The 16704-nt window shown below is 34.0% G+C and overlaps 1 protein-coding gene across 2 annotated transcripts; it reads right to left on the bottom strand.

Moving 5' to 3' along the window:
- Positions 1–1235: 1235 nt before the first annotated feature.
- LOC110032721 (RPM1-interacting protein 4-like) lies at positions 1236–9924 on the bottom strand. 2 transcript variants are annotated; one of them, XM_020736449.1, is made up of 3 exons: positions 9810–9924; positions 2167–2367; positions 1236–1748 (listed from the first exon to the last, which is right to left on the bottom strand). In XM_020736449.1, exons 1-3 carry the CDS (start codon positions 9813–9815, stop codon positions 1704–1706), a joined length of 252 nt encoding a protein of 83 aa, XP_020592108.1. In that variant the 5' UTR covers positions 9816–9924; the 3' UTR covers positions 1236–1703. The 2 variants fall into 2 exon arrangements, with proteins under 2 accessions (XP_020592108.1, XP_020592107.1); XM_020736448.1 differs by lacking the exon at positions 9810–9924 and adding an exon at positions 9607–9744.
- Positions 9925–16704: the final 6780 nt, after the last annotated feature.

The following is a 16704-nucleotide window of genomic DNA, read 5'->3' as shown; positions in this document are numbered from 1 at the left end:
TTTTTTTTTTGCAAAAACTCCAAATAACACGCTCAAATACATAAAAAATAAGCACTTATAATTCGAGAGGTAGGTGATCTCTCCCAAACCCTAACCCTAAGTCTCACAACCACAATCTTATGCATAACCCTAACCTTAAGATATTAGTCATATTTATACTAAATAATAATAAATGACAAATGACTAAATTGTCTTTAAGCACCAACATAACAGAAACTTACGTTCACTATTTTGATATGCGCATGAAGATTCCCTTTAGAGCCAAGATTATATCTTCGCTCACATGCCTCAACACATAAATAAATAAATAAGGTGACCAAACAGATGGTGATTTGTTGGTTGGTAGCTTAGGCGTAAGTCCCCTCTGTCCTGGATTCGAATTCATCTAGGTTGAATTATCACATATGGGGTGGACAAGCACATGTTGTCATCCATCTTTTTATATATATATATATAGAGAGAGAGAGAGAGAGAGAGAGAAAGAGAGAGATTTCTCCTCTGAGAAAAGAATAATTATTTTCTAAGTTTTATTTTGATGCTTACTACTTCATAGAATATTTAAAAGCAAAACCAAATCATTAAAATCTACAACACAATAATTATATATGAATCAAGGTTTCAGAAGTTGAAAAATCACAAATAATTTTCTCAACAATCGAGCCATTCATCAAGTACATTTTCATAAATATATCAAAAACTCATAAAAACTATTTAAACTATGCAAAATTTACATGCTTACCACACAATTCTTATACATTTACTGATGAAACACCCAAAGTTTCATATTTACACTTATAACACCTTGTTGTCATAAACCTATACATGAAAATGTGTATTTCACTTAGCGATGATGGTATTTCTGATGCGATGTTAAAGATTTGAGCAGCATGCAAGTAAATATGAATGTTTAGGTATTATATAGATAATCAGATGAAAATTGATGGTGTATAAGTAAATGCCCCTAAAGCTATATCTGCCGCTAATTTTAGTAGTAATAAAAAGACTAAATGACTTTGACCTTACATTTAAAGGTCGTACATCATAAACTAAATGGAGAACCAGCAATCCACAATACACAGAATAGTCAGTTGGCGCACAAAAATTTCAAAATGTTCAAGATCAAAACACCATTAAACCAAAGCAATGAGATATCGCCCAATAAGAATTACAAATCACTGATATCTAAAAAACAGTATTTATACTTAAGAAAAATAACTGTGCAGCCAAACGAGTAATAAACCAAATCTGGTAACCTTAGACTGAAATGAAATGCTCTGATGTTCAGAGTACAGAAAACAATTTACCATAAACAAAAATAATCACTCATCATCTTCTAATCGAAAGGCTCCACACCATGGAAACCAGCACCACAGAACAAAGTCTTAACTCACCCAGCAAAACAATTGTGGCCAATTATCAAGCGCTAATGGCCCAAATAGAACCATGTCTTCTAACAGAACAAGAAAAATACAGTACTCCAATATAACTTGAGCAAGGTAAACAAAACAATCTAATATGAATAAATAAAGGCTAAAAATAGTTGCCGAATCCTTAGCAACTCACCTTTGTTCAACCCCCCATCAGAAAGCTAATGAAAAATCTCCTTTCCCAGCTCTCTAAAGTGCCTGATCAATTGGTAGAACAGAAACCGACAATTTTTGGATTTGAAAGCTGCACTAACAACACCATGATACTTTCAATTATCAAGACTCTGCGGGTGAAGATTTTAGGCAGCAGAACCATTTTCTCTGCAGTAATAAAGTGTTATAAATAAATTAGCCATAAAATTTGAAACAGCAAAAGCTAAGTTAGAATGACTCGTTCTTTTTCATTTTAGCAAATGACATATAAGCTTCCAGTTGTAAGTTTGGTAAGCATAAATTATAGGGCCATTTACATACATACCATAAAATACTTACGTATTTACATGTCTCATACCTAAAATTTCATATTTACACACATCACACTCAAATCTTTAATATCAAATCAAAAAATAACACTACTATCATTTTTTAAAAAGTAAAATACACATTTTCATGCATAGATATAAAGCACCAAAGTGCAATGTATGTAAAAATGAAGTTCAGGTGTGAAATATGTAAAAATATAAGAACAGTGTGCTAAGCATGTAGATTTCCCTAAATTATAAGGGAAAGTGCAACTCACTGAGCTACTAGGCGACTTGGAGGTTGCATGGGTGGTTTTCTGTTGGTCAGACAGTTCATTTGCTGGAGGGTTGGATCCTTGGTTATTGCTGCTGGTCTTTCGCTCATCCCTAGCTTTATTGAATATTACAGTAAAGCTGTCGGCAGAGGAAGGATCATTGACATCCCATTCACCAAATTTCGGTAGCGGTCGGCCTGTGTCCTGCTTGAAACCGAAATTTTAGCTTCTCTTCAAGAATATCAGCTAAAATCAGAATTTAACAAACTTAAACAAGTAAAAATCATAACTATTACACCCCCATAAGAACAATTCAAATTTTTAACTTCAAGAATTTAAACTTAAAAAGAAAACTTTTAAGTTGGCATTAAATATTTTAATAATGATACTTAAGTGACAGATAGACAAGGAAATTGTCAGGTAGCCAGCCAAATAGGAATAGAATGATCTATTACCTGAGATCCTGATTTTGAAACAGAAAATTGGCAGTTTTCTATTTGTAAAGTTTTCAGATAATATAATATAGAGAGGAAAGGTGATAAAGAGCCCACACGGAACTGAATCCACAAAGCAATTTGAAAAATACAACTGAAAGGCTGTCCTAATGAATCCCCGGAGAAACAAATTTGAAAGAAGCAAAATACAAACCACTAGTTAATAAAGAGAGTTAAATTAAAACGAATGATAAAAAATATTGAAACTTGTTATGCTTCCAGGACTCATGAACCAAATAAACCCATGATATACCACAATTGCAGCATTGGCTTGCATTTAGGCTTAGTTTGACCTATCGGTGAAGCTCCATTCTGTTCAGTGTGACGCTGTTGCCTCAAAATATTTCGTTTGTTAAACCCGTGTCTCACAAAGTTATATCAGCAAAACGACTAACTTTGGACATTGTGGATCGCGCAGGGTGGCTCCATCCGCGGAAGCGACTTTTGAAGAAGCTTTGCCAAACGGCGAAGCTCCCTCTAACAAAGCCTTAAGTATGATGCAAATCAGAATTTAAGCATAATTGAATTAGAATGAGGCCGGGTAAGTGATAATATTATAGCATCTTAAAAAGAAGAAATCATTAGAAACAACGAGAAGTAAGAAGGCAAGGATAAAACTCATGGGACAGTTTTTTTTTTTTTGCTTGTTATCCATGACTGAAATAAATAAAATACACATTAAATTTTACTTCATGTTAATCTTACCATTTCCATGTTTCCCAACGTGCTAATATGCACTAGTTCTTTTGATTACAGAAGTTTAAAAAAAATGTAATGATTGACATTGTTTTTGGTTAAATTTCCTTTAAGAATGTGCTTCGGTTGTATCTGTGTCATCTTCATTTAGTATCCCTTTTACTTTAGACCAGTTTTAAATATTATTAGAATACTTAGAAAATTGAATAAGTTACTATCATCATTTAACAATATTAAAAAGTTAAAAAAAAGAAATAAATAAAATAGTTGCAACCCCAAACAGCAAATGCTAACAACAATTTTAGAGTTATTTTATGAAGTAACTTTTAGTTAGGGGCAATACTAACATAAACCCACCTTTCTATGAAATATTAAGGCCATGAGATAAATAAAACAAATTTGCTCTTACTTCAATAATGGTCGTTGTCTAGAAACTACAAATCTAAATTGAAAAGGTAATTATTGTATAAAAACTTTAATAGTATCGTCCATGTTTAAGGTCCTACTCTTTAAGCAAATTTTGTAGAAGTGTTTATTCATCATCAGCTTCTAAAACATACGCCTTGCCCATTCTCTTTGCATCTAATAGAATCCATTCAATCCTGTGGCATCTAACAACAAAGCAACATCATAGAAGTCAAAACAACAATCAAAATACTAGAATAATTTTATACGATCAGTTTTTATAAGCACCCAGCATATCTATGAACTTAGTAATGAGATTTGCAAGACATTGGAGAAGATTAGTTGAAATATGTATTAGAAAATGCCACACTAATGAAGCTTAGGAAAAACAATTTTAAGAGTAACTCTATGTTTTATGTGGTGATCATGCAAGTTATGTTAAAAGCCCAAATTTGTGGACTTTCAAAACCTTTAATAGGTGAAGTGCTAGGAAGTTAGAGCCAAACGGAATCAATATTGTGCTCAAAACTCCAATACCGTGTGCCAACTAGTAGGGTTTAAATTGGATTGATCAAATTGATTCACTTGGATCCAATCCAAATAATTTTCAATTTATATCAAGGTTGACGCAAATCCGATTCATGACACTTGTTGATAAAGTTAATGGATCAAATTTAGGGTCAATCCAAAAGTGCATGAACTCCCATGGCAAGAGAAAGATATGCCATTGAACTCTATGTAAACAATTGAGAAAGATATTTCTTAATGATCTTGGTGATGCATATCCTTTTTTGGGCAACATATTTATCTTAATCCTATCAAGGAATCAACCGAACTTTAAGTTGTGCTTTCTAGGGTTGATAGATACTATAACCATCTAAGCACTATAGATACTATGACAAAATAATAGAAATTTAATAAGATGACCGAATCCCTAAAGCGACTGAGAGATGATCTGATATCAGTGAAAATTACAATCTTGATGTGCGATGCAAAGTTTTTGCAGCGATAAAACAAGAAGAATGTTCGTCTACAAAGTGGTGAATTCGAAGAGCATCAGAGACTATAGTTAATGCTCTATACATGTGGTCTACATGGAGGACTAAAGAAAAAGGAGAAGAGTGGGCTTGGCGATTGGCATTGCAGTCTGGATAAGCATTATTGTGCTTATATTGTTTGGCAATGTGTAATACCCAATTTTTTTTAAAAAGGTGCCGTTACAAATACCTAAATTTTAACTTTCTCAAAATTCATTAAAAATCATTTCATTATGTTCTACTCATCAAATTGATCATTCTGATATATAGAATTACAGCTTAATTTGCAAAAATGAGAAGTTATTGAATTAGTTACCGTTTTGATAAATTTTCCTAAAATTTTTATTTAAAACTACGGTTCGCCTACCGTTCCTGGTTATTGTAGTGTAAGTGGAATTTTCAATTTTTCCGCTTATCAACATATGCAGCGGATGATTTAAAATTTAAGGGCTGTGATAATTCAACTAATATAAAGCTAAGTAATGAACCTGCCTATATTACCCATCCTTATTCCCAAATACTGGCATCCCGTGAGATTCGGTGCTGGGGAAACAAAGATCTGGAAAGGGAAACCAGAGAAGGGTAGAAGAAGGGAAGGAAGAGAGAGAAAGCGGAAAGGCAAGAAAGTTTTATCTTTTTTTTTAATCTAAATTTAGATTTTTTGGGATATTTTTGTATATATTGATTAGAATTCAGTATTGTAAGCATTTACTCTTTTATGAATAATGATTTTGTGCTTGTTTACAGAAGGAAGAGATTTCGAGGGAACTTTTTCGACGGAGTGAATCATGAAATGGATAAGATTTAAAAATTTTAATACAGAAAACAAATTCAACCTTTTACACATATATATACATAAATGTCTGGAAATGCACAGCATAAAGTCTTGTTAGTATGAGATGTTTAATTACAACTTCCTGTTCATGAATAAAGAACCACCTAAAAATTTGGTGGATACAAGCTTGCAAGTGCATTTTGAATATATAAATACTTTGTTAATTGGCAAAATTGTTGAAAGAAATCATCTGATTTATGTAAGTCATTCATTTGTATATGCAGTTCTTTAATATATTTGAACAAGGATCACATGTTTATTGAAATATTTACACATGTTTATTGAAATATTTAATTATGAAAATGTATGAAGCTTCAGAAAAGTATGTTATGAGGAGTACGTTGGCAGTGATATTTTATATACCTGCGTGGGTTTGGGCAAAAAGGTCACTAATAGAGCAAAAGGGTCTTCTATAGAGGCAAAAGGGTCGTCAAGCTAGTTCAATAACAATGTTAGATAAAGTAGCTTTCGGGTTGAGTGGTGATGGCCAATAACCTAAATTATTGTACAAGACATATTCCAAAGCTGAATAACATACAAATCCATGAGAAATGATTAAGTAAGAAAATTGAATATGTTTAGATTCCTGTGTAATTATCTTATTGTTTACTGATACGAATATTCATTTCAAATTTCATGTATTAGCTATTACATAAACATACAAATCACGGGCGCTCACTTTTACGTTTTGGTATTTTCATGATTAGCATTCATGTAGTTTATTTTTCTTTAGTATTTGAATTATGGATTACATTTATTTATCTTGCATAACCTCATAACTCATTAGATGATTATATTATTTTTACATAAAGGGAGAAAGCAAATATTGAGACCGAGTAGGATAGAGTTCATTTTGGAATTTTATTTTGTTGTGCATTTATTGTAAGATATAAATTTTTTGAGGTAAAACAGTAGATAAGTTTATGCTTTATGTTATAGGTTTTAGATGCACTGTAGATTTGTTTTAATGATATATTTTGGATTGCTTCCTCTTAAAACAAAATATTAGAGTATTTGGAATATGTTTATATCATTTCAAGTGAATTTTAAGTATTTGAGTATATCTTTCACCTTATTTTGGTGCCCAAGATATCAGAATGGGTGTATTCAGTCAGTTAAATCACACTCGCCTCTATTAGGTCCCGTGTTGACATATAGAGGGGGTCATCGTGTGGCATGACACAGCGACTCTGCACACTCATATATGCGTTGTGAGGAGGAAAATCAAAGGATTAAGAAACAATGAGTAGAGCAAATTATGAGCCTGCATAAATGGCACAATAGTTTGTGTATCTAAAGGTCATGAATCCAGAAGCACCGGTTTAGAGGATGATTCATATATATAGGCTTGATCCATTTATGATCAGGCGAGTTTGAAATGGGTTTGACTGCTGGTGTAAATCTATCAATGTTTGGATCAATGGTTTGGGTTATAACTTGCCCTAAGTTTTGATCCAATTAATGTAAGAAATAAAACTAATTAGCTGGTCCAAAAACCCAATTTGAGTATAGACATGATCAATTTATGATCGGGCAGCTTAGATCCAAGTTGAGATCAACCAATCTATTTAAGACAGGAATCAATGTAAGATTAATATTATTTGTTTCTTTAGGCAAAAAAGTATTAAAAATGTGGATGCATGTGTTCTATATTAAAAGAGAGAGAAAGAGGGAGAGCACCACACAAGAGCTGATTTAAGTGGGGCCAATACCTCATCCAAAAATTTTAAATGTTTTATATAACATATATCATTGCTTGCATAAATATAATTTCATTTAAATATACAATTTTTGCGCCCCTCCAAAAATTTAGGGTTTAAAGTTACAGACATCTATTGAAAAATATTGATAGTATTTTAAAATAAACAATGTGTGCCCCCGTTAGAAAATAAATCTTGGCTCCGCCACAACCACCACATTGTGTATAATCTTAAAAAACTTTTTAAAAGAAGAGGCCCATATTTGAAACTTCTCATGTATCGAATAACACTCAATGAAAGTGCATTCTTTCTTCAGAAAAAGATAAATAAATGTTTTTGCCAACTCAAACAATATAAGAGGTTGCACTCTCTTTAACGCCTAATAGGCTTACCATAACTACACAAAAAGAAACTATAGAAAATAAAATAATGAAAAACTATCAAGACTCTTCCCTTTTCTTTGTACAGGAGGGGAGATACATATATATTTCCCATAGGCATTATAAAATATTAATAAAACCAAAAATAAGAAAAAAATAAATAGGGTGTCAGATATCCTATAGAAAAACATAGATTATAATATGGTGGTCATAGAGAGACAAGTCTAACAATACAGATTTTCGACCCGTGTGCCTTGAATTTTTCGCTATCCGAGGGTCATAAATAAACAAATACAATGGTACAAAGCCTTGATCCGTGTGTCTTAAATTATTTGCTATAATTGGAGCAAAAATTTAGTACTCCCCCTAAAATTACAAGATAAAGAGTTATCATTCCAAGTTTGGTTTTGATATTTTAAATGTTGAGATGGAGAGCCTTTTGGTGAATATGTTGTACAATTGATTTTCTTTAATATTGTCTCTTATTTACATTAGTTCTTTCATCAAATTATATTTTTTCTTTTGGTTCAATTGCAGTTTCACATGGCTTGTACTTTGTCACCTCAGTCTCTTTCAGTATGTAGATAGACATTTATATTGGAAGAGAAACAAAGAGGATCAATGATTTCCAGTAGCACAGCGTTTCACAGAAATATTATGATCATGAAATCAATTTTTTCCCAAAGAAATAACTTTGAGCTTTGAACTCCAGAGGTAGATACATATTGGATATTTCCCTTTCCCTTTAGAAAAGACTTCACAATTTGGGATCATTTAGGGTATTTTTTTGCGTTCAAATGATAATATGCTTGAAAAACATGAAGTTCTCCTTTGGTATGATTTTCATCATTAGTCATAGTTGATTTTTTTAAGGGAAGTTAAGGAACCCCCGGCATAGTGAATAAAAGGAGAATTCTGTAAAAGCAACAATGTTGGAAATGGAAACTCTAACTTTAGAGAATAATAAAAAGGTTGGAGGTGAAAACCCTAACCTTAGAGAATAAGAATAAAGGCTGAAAATGAAAATTCTAACATTAAAGAATAAGAAGAAATGTTGGAAATGAAAACTCTACCCTTAGATAATAAGAATAAATGTTGGAAATAGCATCCTAACCTGACTCTAACACCATGTAGAAGATAAAACAAAGTATAAACTCTCAAGAGTCTTCCCTTTTCCTTGCACGAGATGGGAGATATATGTACATCTCCCATAGTCATTACAAAATAGGAATAAAACCAAAAAATGAGGAAAAAATAAATGGGGGCCAGCAATCCTTTAGCTCCTACGAATTCAAATATTTATTTACAGCAACTGTGCTCCAAAATCATTACTCACTAATTTCACAAAAATAAATATTTATCAGATTCTCCAAGAGATTTTGTTTTATTTTTGCAAGAAAAGTTTTGGGATCACGAAAAGTTTCAAAGCCATTTCATCTGCTTTTAGATACATGCAATACAAGTTTTAATTGATTTCAATTTTAATGCAATCATCTCAAAATAAACTACTTCTATCTCTCCGTGCAAAGATGCTTCTTTTTTCCATAAGCCAGCTCAAAATACCAACAACAGCTGAAGTCAATATACACACGTCATTGGCTGGAACAAATACATAATAAGCAAATCACAATTTGTTTCAGGCTCTACATTAATCAAACAAACTAAATTGCTTTAAAAAATCGAGTTTGAGCTCCGAAGAGGGAATTTCTCCCCTAGCATCAACGGAGTGCGAGAACACGTACACTTCCAAACATTCCTAAAAAATAATTTCTATAAACAATCTATATATCATGGGCAGACGAGATCCAACTTTTCAACCTAATAAAATCATAACAAACAATATTACAATTCCAAAAAATAAACTATTGTGAGAAAGAAGAAACCCCAATCCCCTACCCGTAAATCTGAGATCAAACAAGCTAAAGTAAGAGAACAAAACTCCCCAGACAGATCCAAAAGCATAAGCAAGCCAATCCCAAAATTTTAAACCCTAGAAGGCCATCCCATTCAGCAGCAGAACACAGACATGCATCTCCAGAACAAACAAAACAACCGGAATCCATACAAACAAATAAAACACAACTTAAATCATATCTCACCGACATCAAACTTGTTCTTTCGCGAATGCAGCGTGGCGCCGATTTGACGAGGAGGAGAATAATTACAAAGAGAAGAAATTGGAACTGAATGATTTATACGGAGATATTCACCAAGCCCCGCAAACGATTTCAGATAAATAAAACATAAGCTGCGCGCTGGGTGGTAGCCGTTAATTGACGATGACGGATACTGATTTGCCTACGGTCACAAGGCTGCATAGTAACGACGGACGACTTTTTAACGGAACATGACGGCGAAACGGTGAGGGCATATTCGGAAAAGTTTGTTGGGTGAGCTGGCAGCAGGGCCCGCCTTTTTGTCTGGTTGGCTAATTTGAGGTCAAAGGTTGAATTTTTCAATTTCAATAGACTTTGATTAAAATTTAGTTTTTAATAAATTTTGAAGGCAACATAGCTTAATGATAATTATGATTGTGTGATAAAATATATATGTTCCGTTCTGAAAATATGTGAGTCATGCCTAGCAAATATAGTAATATAAAGAGAGAGATGATTTATGTGTTAGATCTATAGTATGAACATTAAAAATTAATCTCTTTTCACAATAAATATTTTCTCTATTTATAGAGGATCTAGCATAGCAATAATATGACATTTTTGTCCCCTATATGGGTGGGGTCTATCTTGGGGTGTTTTAAAGGACTTGCGAGCGAATGGTCCATCGTTTGGTTATTTCATTGCTCAATTAGTTTAACCTGATCGGTTTAACTCAGCCGGACATCCTTAGAAAATATTTCTGACGAGATATTTTGACCTTTGTGGAGGTGGTTCTAGTTAGGTTGAAGATATTTGTAGTATGTACTTTTTCATCAGGTCAAATCATTCATGGGATAAATTATATTAGATCGATTTGCTCAGTTGAAAGTTTGAACATCCTTCTGATGAGTTTCTGGAAGAGTCACTTTGTTGATATGACTAGCCATTCAGGGCAATCCACGGACGTGTTATGTTTCGATTGTCTTAGTTTGGTCCGCTCGACGAGTCTGTCGACTTAGCCTGGCGACCCAACATGTCTCACGACCTCTTTGTAGGGGCTCTCTTTATCGTGTTTCTCTTCTGGATCATTGAATTCATGTGAGATCAGTGCTGACACATTATTGATGTGCATATTTTAGTTCATTGATTCTCTTACTCCTTGAATGTGATAGTGCGATGAGGATGAGATAATTTAATGCAAAAAATAAATCATTCAATATTTAATTAATAACTCAGTGATTAGGCTTCGTTGATTTTGGAGCTTCTAATTTATATAAATAGGGTGATGGGTCTTCTCATGCCTACTGTATTATGCGCCCTTCTCTGTTTAGATAACTCTCCTCTTGTTCCTTTGCCTAGTTTTATCATGGGCAATCTCATGAAGTCTGAAGCTGACATTCCAACCAAATATAGGATTTACTGCCAAGGCAAAATGATGGGACCACTTTGAGGACGAGAGGAGAAAGAAAGTTGTAGTGAAGAGAAAGAGGCTTTCTCTGCCATATTAGGTGGAATCATCTCATTTAATCCTAGGCTTATTATTAAAAGAATTTCAGGTGATTGGCCTAATTCCTGATCTGACAATTTAGTTGCAAGCTATGATGCATGACCCTCCTGTCAATTGGACTACTCTAGTGGCTTCTTAGGTTCTTCTACTACGTCCATTAGTGCTCCTCAGTAAGCTTACAATGTTTTAATTGATTGAATTCCTGGGTATTATAGACTTTTGTTCTATTTTTATGACAATAATTCTTCAAGTTTTGGCTTAATATTTTTATCTATATTGCAGTTGCTTTAGGACGGCATGTGTCGTCGGAAAACTAAGGAGTGCAGAACGTACGACAGATGGGAGTGGCTAACTCTTAAACGAGGATGGTGAGGTTGACCTCCCTGACAATTCTCCACTTTCCCCTAAGGTAAGTGAGGTTGTCGAGGGGGTTTGGAATTCATCTTCTGGATGAGATCAATAGCTCCCTCGTTTGGTCAATCAGGATCCAAAGAGATGGTGAGATACATGAGCTATTGAATAGCTTGACGAAGATGAAGGTGACGATGATAACTCTCCGCTATTAGCTCTCGAATATGCAAAAAAAGTCCAGAGTTCTTCAGGTGCAAGCCGAATCAGATCTATTGAATAAGTTTAGGTATTGGAGAGCATTTTTTAATTGGAGTTTGCTTTAGTCGGGGCATGTCTATTGTAAAATAATTCATCTCCTCTAACTAAGTTTAGGGTACTTTTTTGTAATTTGCAAGTGTTGTTCAAGAATAAAGGCATTTTTCTTCCTTGTTTGTCATGTCATTTTGATTTTGTTGGTGAACTTCTATAGAAGCGATTGTCCATTTTTTATTTTATCCTTATGTGATTGTTAACCCTCCTTCATCCCTAGGTTGTGAATTTAGTTTAAGATCATAAGTCACTCAAACATTGATTTGAATTTTGGATCAAAATAAGATCGACTTGAAATAAATGATTTGAGCTATGTGCTGAAACTTTGGACCAAATTTTCTTATAGTAGATTTTGAGCCATACACGGATTGGCTCAAACTGGCTTGAGATCAACTCGAAACATTTTTGTTATTTATAACATGTATATACATATACATAGTGCTAAGCAAAATTGAATATAATAAGGCATGAGCCAATTTTGAGCTAATTTCAAGAAAAATGGATCGAAAAAAACTCAATTAGAGCCAACTCATTTTGATTTTGACGTACTTTCAAGATAGAACATCTTCAAATAGCTCAAATAAAGGCAGTTCATTTTGATTTCAAGCGTGATCGAGCTCGATTCAATTTTAAGATGAGCTGGTTCAAAATCGAACATAACAAACCACAAACTGATTTCTAGCCTCACTCAATCCATTCCAGCTGACTTTGAGTCAACCCAAACTCGGCTTGAAATTTGATAGTTAACAAATCATATTCATCCCTATATATAAAACAATTGAGATATAGAGGACACACTTTGTCTATTTTTTCGTGTCTCTCACTCCCTCGAATTTTTGTGTTTCGCTTTAGCGATCACTCGATGGGACATAAGTGTTCTCTAGAGAGTTTTGGGTCTCAAAACCAGGATAATCGGTCGTGGTTGACTCAAGGGGAGTTGACTCCTTACAGCGAAATCATGTTTTTGAATACTCTATCTGACTCAGGGTCGCCAATGAGGCAGATCGAGTAACCTCACTTCACAAAGATAATCTCTTATTCTATAAGGGTCAATTTCGACTCGAGCTCCGCCCTCCATTATGTAACTAGTTATGCTCTATCTTCACCAACTATGGAGTCAACATGTTGTAGATGTTGACAAACTCGATTGAATTCATAATAACCTTTGTCATATTCTCTTGTTTGCAAGGGATCCCTTGGTAATTTTAATTATTCAATCATTAGTTATCTTTTTGGGTTAACCTGGATGAGTTTGTACAATTTCATTGGTTGACAAATTCTAGTTGTTAGGGCTGGATAATAAATTTAAGGATTGAAAACAACATTTATTGTTAGCTTCCTCTCTGAACGGTTGGTTGATACACCTAAAATATATAGTGTTTTTAGACACATTTTAGCGCTTTAATGTTTTTTAGATATTGCGCTTTAATGGAAGGTATTTTTGTGTTTTTCTTGCATATACAAATAAAAATGTGAAAATTGCTTAAAGGAGTTAAAAAGATCAAATTTGGAGCAAAAAGTGAAAAATGTGCAAGTGAGTTTTGGCGCCTAAGCGCCAGATCCAGCGCTTAAGCGCCGGTTAAATAGAGAAGGCTGCGCCTAAGCGCCAGAGGTCTCACGCTTAAGCGCCAGTGGCAGTTACTAGACCAGTAAAGTCTGTTTCTGTGAATTTTGAAGAGGTTTTTGAGGCACTCATTTGCTTAATAGGTAGTTATAACCACTATGGACTAAAATTATCACGAAAGAATGCATATCTTTGGGAAATACATCGAATTGGGACACATTTTGAAGAGTTTTCAAAGCACCCCTTGGAAAACAATAAAAGAAAGAAGAGAGGACTTTGAAAAGAGTCCTGAAAATACTTGGAAAGTTTTGAAAGTTCATCAAATTGGAGAGTTAGTTGGAGAGATTGGAGAGATTTTCAGGCACTTTACTTTTATTTTATCCTTTTTGTTAGTTTATTTTGAGTGATTGTAAAGAGAAGAAATTCAAATGAACTTCAAGAGTTTGGTGGAGAACTTGAGATAAGTTTTTATCTTTTGGCTTTGAGACTACTTTTGGTTTTAATTGAGACTTGTTGTTGGTTTGACAATGATTTCTACTTTTAAACTAAAGTGTGATTTTATTTTCTCCATAGATTCTGAGTAGTTTTCCTTACATTTCTTCTTAAAATGATAAGTAATTAAGTTTGTATGGAAATTGTGGAGAGTATAGATCTTTAATGTTGGAAGAAGTTGTGATGATTTAAATCCATGCACTTCATTTACTTCTTGATTTGGCCAATCCAGATGTTAAAATTTGTTATGAGAACATGTAAGAACTGGGTTAGTATTGTCTCAGTCAATATTTGGAAAGAATCACATGAGGTTGTATGAATGAGAATGAAATTCATATGATTTACTGCAATAAATAAGAAAATATTCTTTGAAGGGTGTAGAGTTAGAGGACTTTAAAGTGATAGGTTAAAGCCCCCAAATTGGTTTATTGTTTTAGGTTCTGATATGAGAAGGAAATCGAGCGAACTCTAGAGTGAGAGCTAATATCTTCCCTGCCTAGCCGGTCTTTAGAACTATTCAAACGTTAAATTAGCCAATGTTCTTTATAACAACTCTAGTAAAGGTAAAAAATATTGTTTCTCCTATTTGACACAGCACAATTTGTATACTTCCACAACATAATTTCTATACTTATTACTGATTCATGATAAGAAGAAATATATTTTTCTTATTAAGTGTTTTTCATCTACAAAACTCTAGTTATCTTTTTAAGTTGTCACTGTTTTGTCAAAATATCAAAAATAAAAAAAATATATTTGAATTTTTATTACTGCAAAATATATTCAGTTTAAGTAATTATTTTTTTTAATAGAAATTTTCTAAAAGTACATATTATATAAATTCCCTGTGGGTTTGATATTCAGATCTTAATCAAAAAGTCATATATTACTTGATAATATATATAACGATACGTATACTTGCTTAGTATCCCAATATATATAAATTAAAAGCTAAATTCTTATTTTTCTTCAAGATCAAGCTTTTGGTTTTGTTACAAAATAAGGAAATATAAGTGAAATATAATATGAATTATTGTAGTACTTTGCATATTAGCAGTGTCCAAGGAGAATTGGTTCATCCCGACGGTTCCTCTAAAGATAAAGACGAGGACACTGACTAAAGTGTTGCTAGACACGGACAAGGTTGAGATAGCAAGGTTATCAATTCAGGAATACCTGGATGTTAACCTTATTAACAAGGTGTTGTGAACTGACATCTTTGGTGTGATGATCGAAGAAGATTATAATGCCTCTGATGCTTGTCAGATAGAGAGGGAGGAGTCACTGGATGCTCGGGTGTCAAGAAAGAGGTTCATGTGGTCGTTGTCGGAGCAAAGAATAAACCAACACCGAAAGTGCTTGAGTGGACAGAAGACCTCAGGGGTTTGGCATGTCTGGTTCTTGTATGTTCAATTTCCTTTCTACTATTGTCATTCGAAGGATAGGAACAAAAGAATTGATTCAGATTAAGAGGTTGAGGTATTAAGAGTAAGTTAAGATTTTATTTCCTTTTGTAGGTTTCTAAGGTGTCGGTCAGCCAGATGCCCACGCAACGGTGAGTTGGGAAGAGGCAAGCCATCATGAGAGGGAAGCTTTCATGGAGAGAGTTCAAGTGGCGGAGCCTATTAGCTCTTGATAGGAAACTTCAAGGTTTTTGTCCTTGTCAATCAGAGAAGATCCAATCACCATCTTACCATCAATATTAGTGAGTCACTGGTATAATTGCTATCGGGACGCTCGGTGGACTTGCCCATGGACCAGTTGGTTGAACGAGTTGACGCGGCAAAATTGTCCGAGATGGCTCATCTCAAATAGGAGTGCCACTGTAGATAAGGGTCATGTGATCAACTCAGGAAACGACCCCCAATAGTCTCATAAAAATGTTTATGAGATGCACCTCCTAGGAAAAATGCAAGGGGTAAATTTTGATGTGGAACTTGATGCAAGAGGAGTAGGAGGCAAATGTGAAGCTCAAACCACATGACAAATTTGCTCAGATTTATCTCTACAAATATTGGAACTCGGAGTCTTCAACTGTTGTTTGCTACTTTTCTATGACGGTCAAAGTGATGTGGTCCCCTAGCTTGGAGGAGACTTTGTTATGAATGATTTTGGTCATTTTATGTCAAACAACTGACCAATATTTGGTGATGGTCTGATAAGCTGTTCACGATCAATTGACCCTCCTTTGTCAAAAAATTCAAACCTAATAATAGCTTGAGGTGAGGTTAGAAGAGATGCGGGTAAAGGCAAATGTGGCCAAACTTGAACAATCATTGTTGTTCTCAAACTTAGAAACAAAGAATCATGTTTTTAAGAAGCAAAAGACTACGATGAAGATGCATTAATAGTTTTTTTTTAGCTTTCTTCTCATCCCATTCAGGAGGCTCTTCTCGCAGAGAAGTCCCCAAAAGGGATCCTCCACTGTGTCACCCTTATGACGAAGGGCTAACTAGGTTATTCGAAAAAGGTTGATCACAATAATATATATGTGCTAGTGACCAAATTTGAGCCTGACAAGGAAGAAAACAATTGGGGTGATGGAAGTGGCCAAGATGATGGTGGGTCATTGAATGTATAAAATTGATCTTGTTATTTTTTTGTAGCAACCCCCCCCCCCCCCACCCCCAACCATTCTTCCCCCACCCCCAAACAACACAACATAAAATAAAGCC

The sequence above is a fragment of the Phalaenopsis equestris genome, unplaced genomic scaffold (genome assembly GCF_001263595.1).
Source record: "Phalaenopsis equestris unplaced genomic scaffold, ASM126359v1 Scaffold001013, whole genome shotgun sequence".
Taxonomy (NCBI): domain Eukaryota; kingdom Viridiplantae; phylum Streptophyta; class Magnoliopsida; order Asparagales; family Orchidaceae; genus Phalaenopsis; species Phalaenopsis equestris.
Note: the sequence above shows the minus strand (reverse complement) of the source record. Positions and strands in the feature narration are given on the sequence as shown.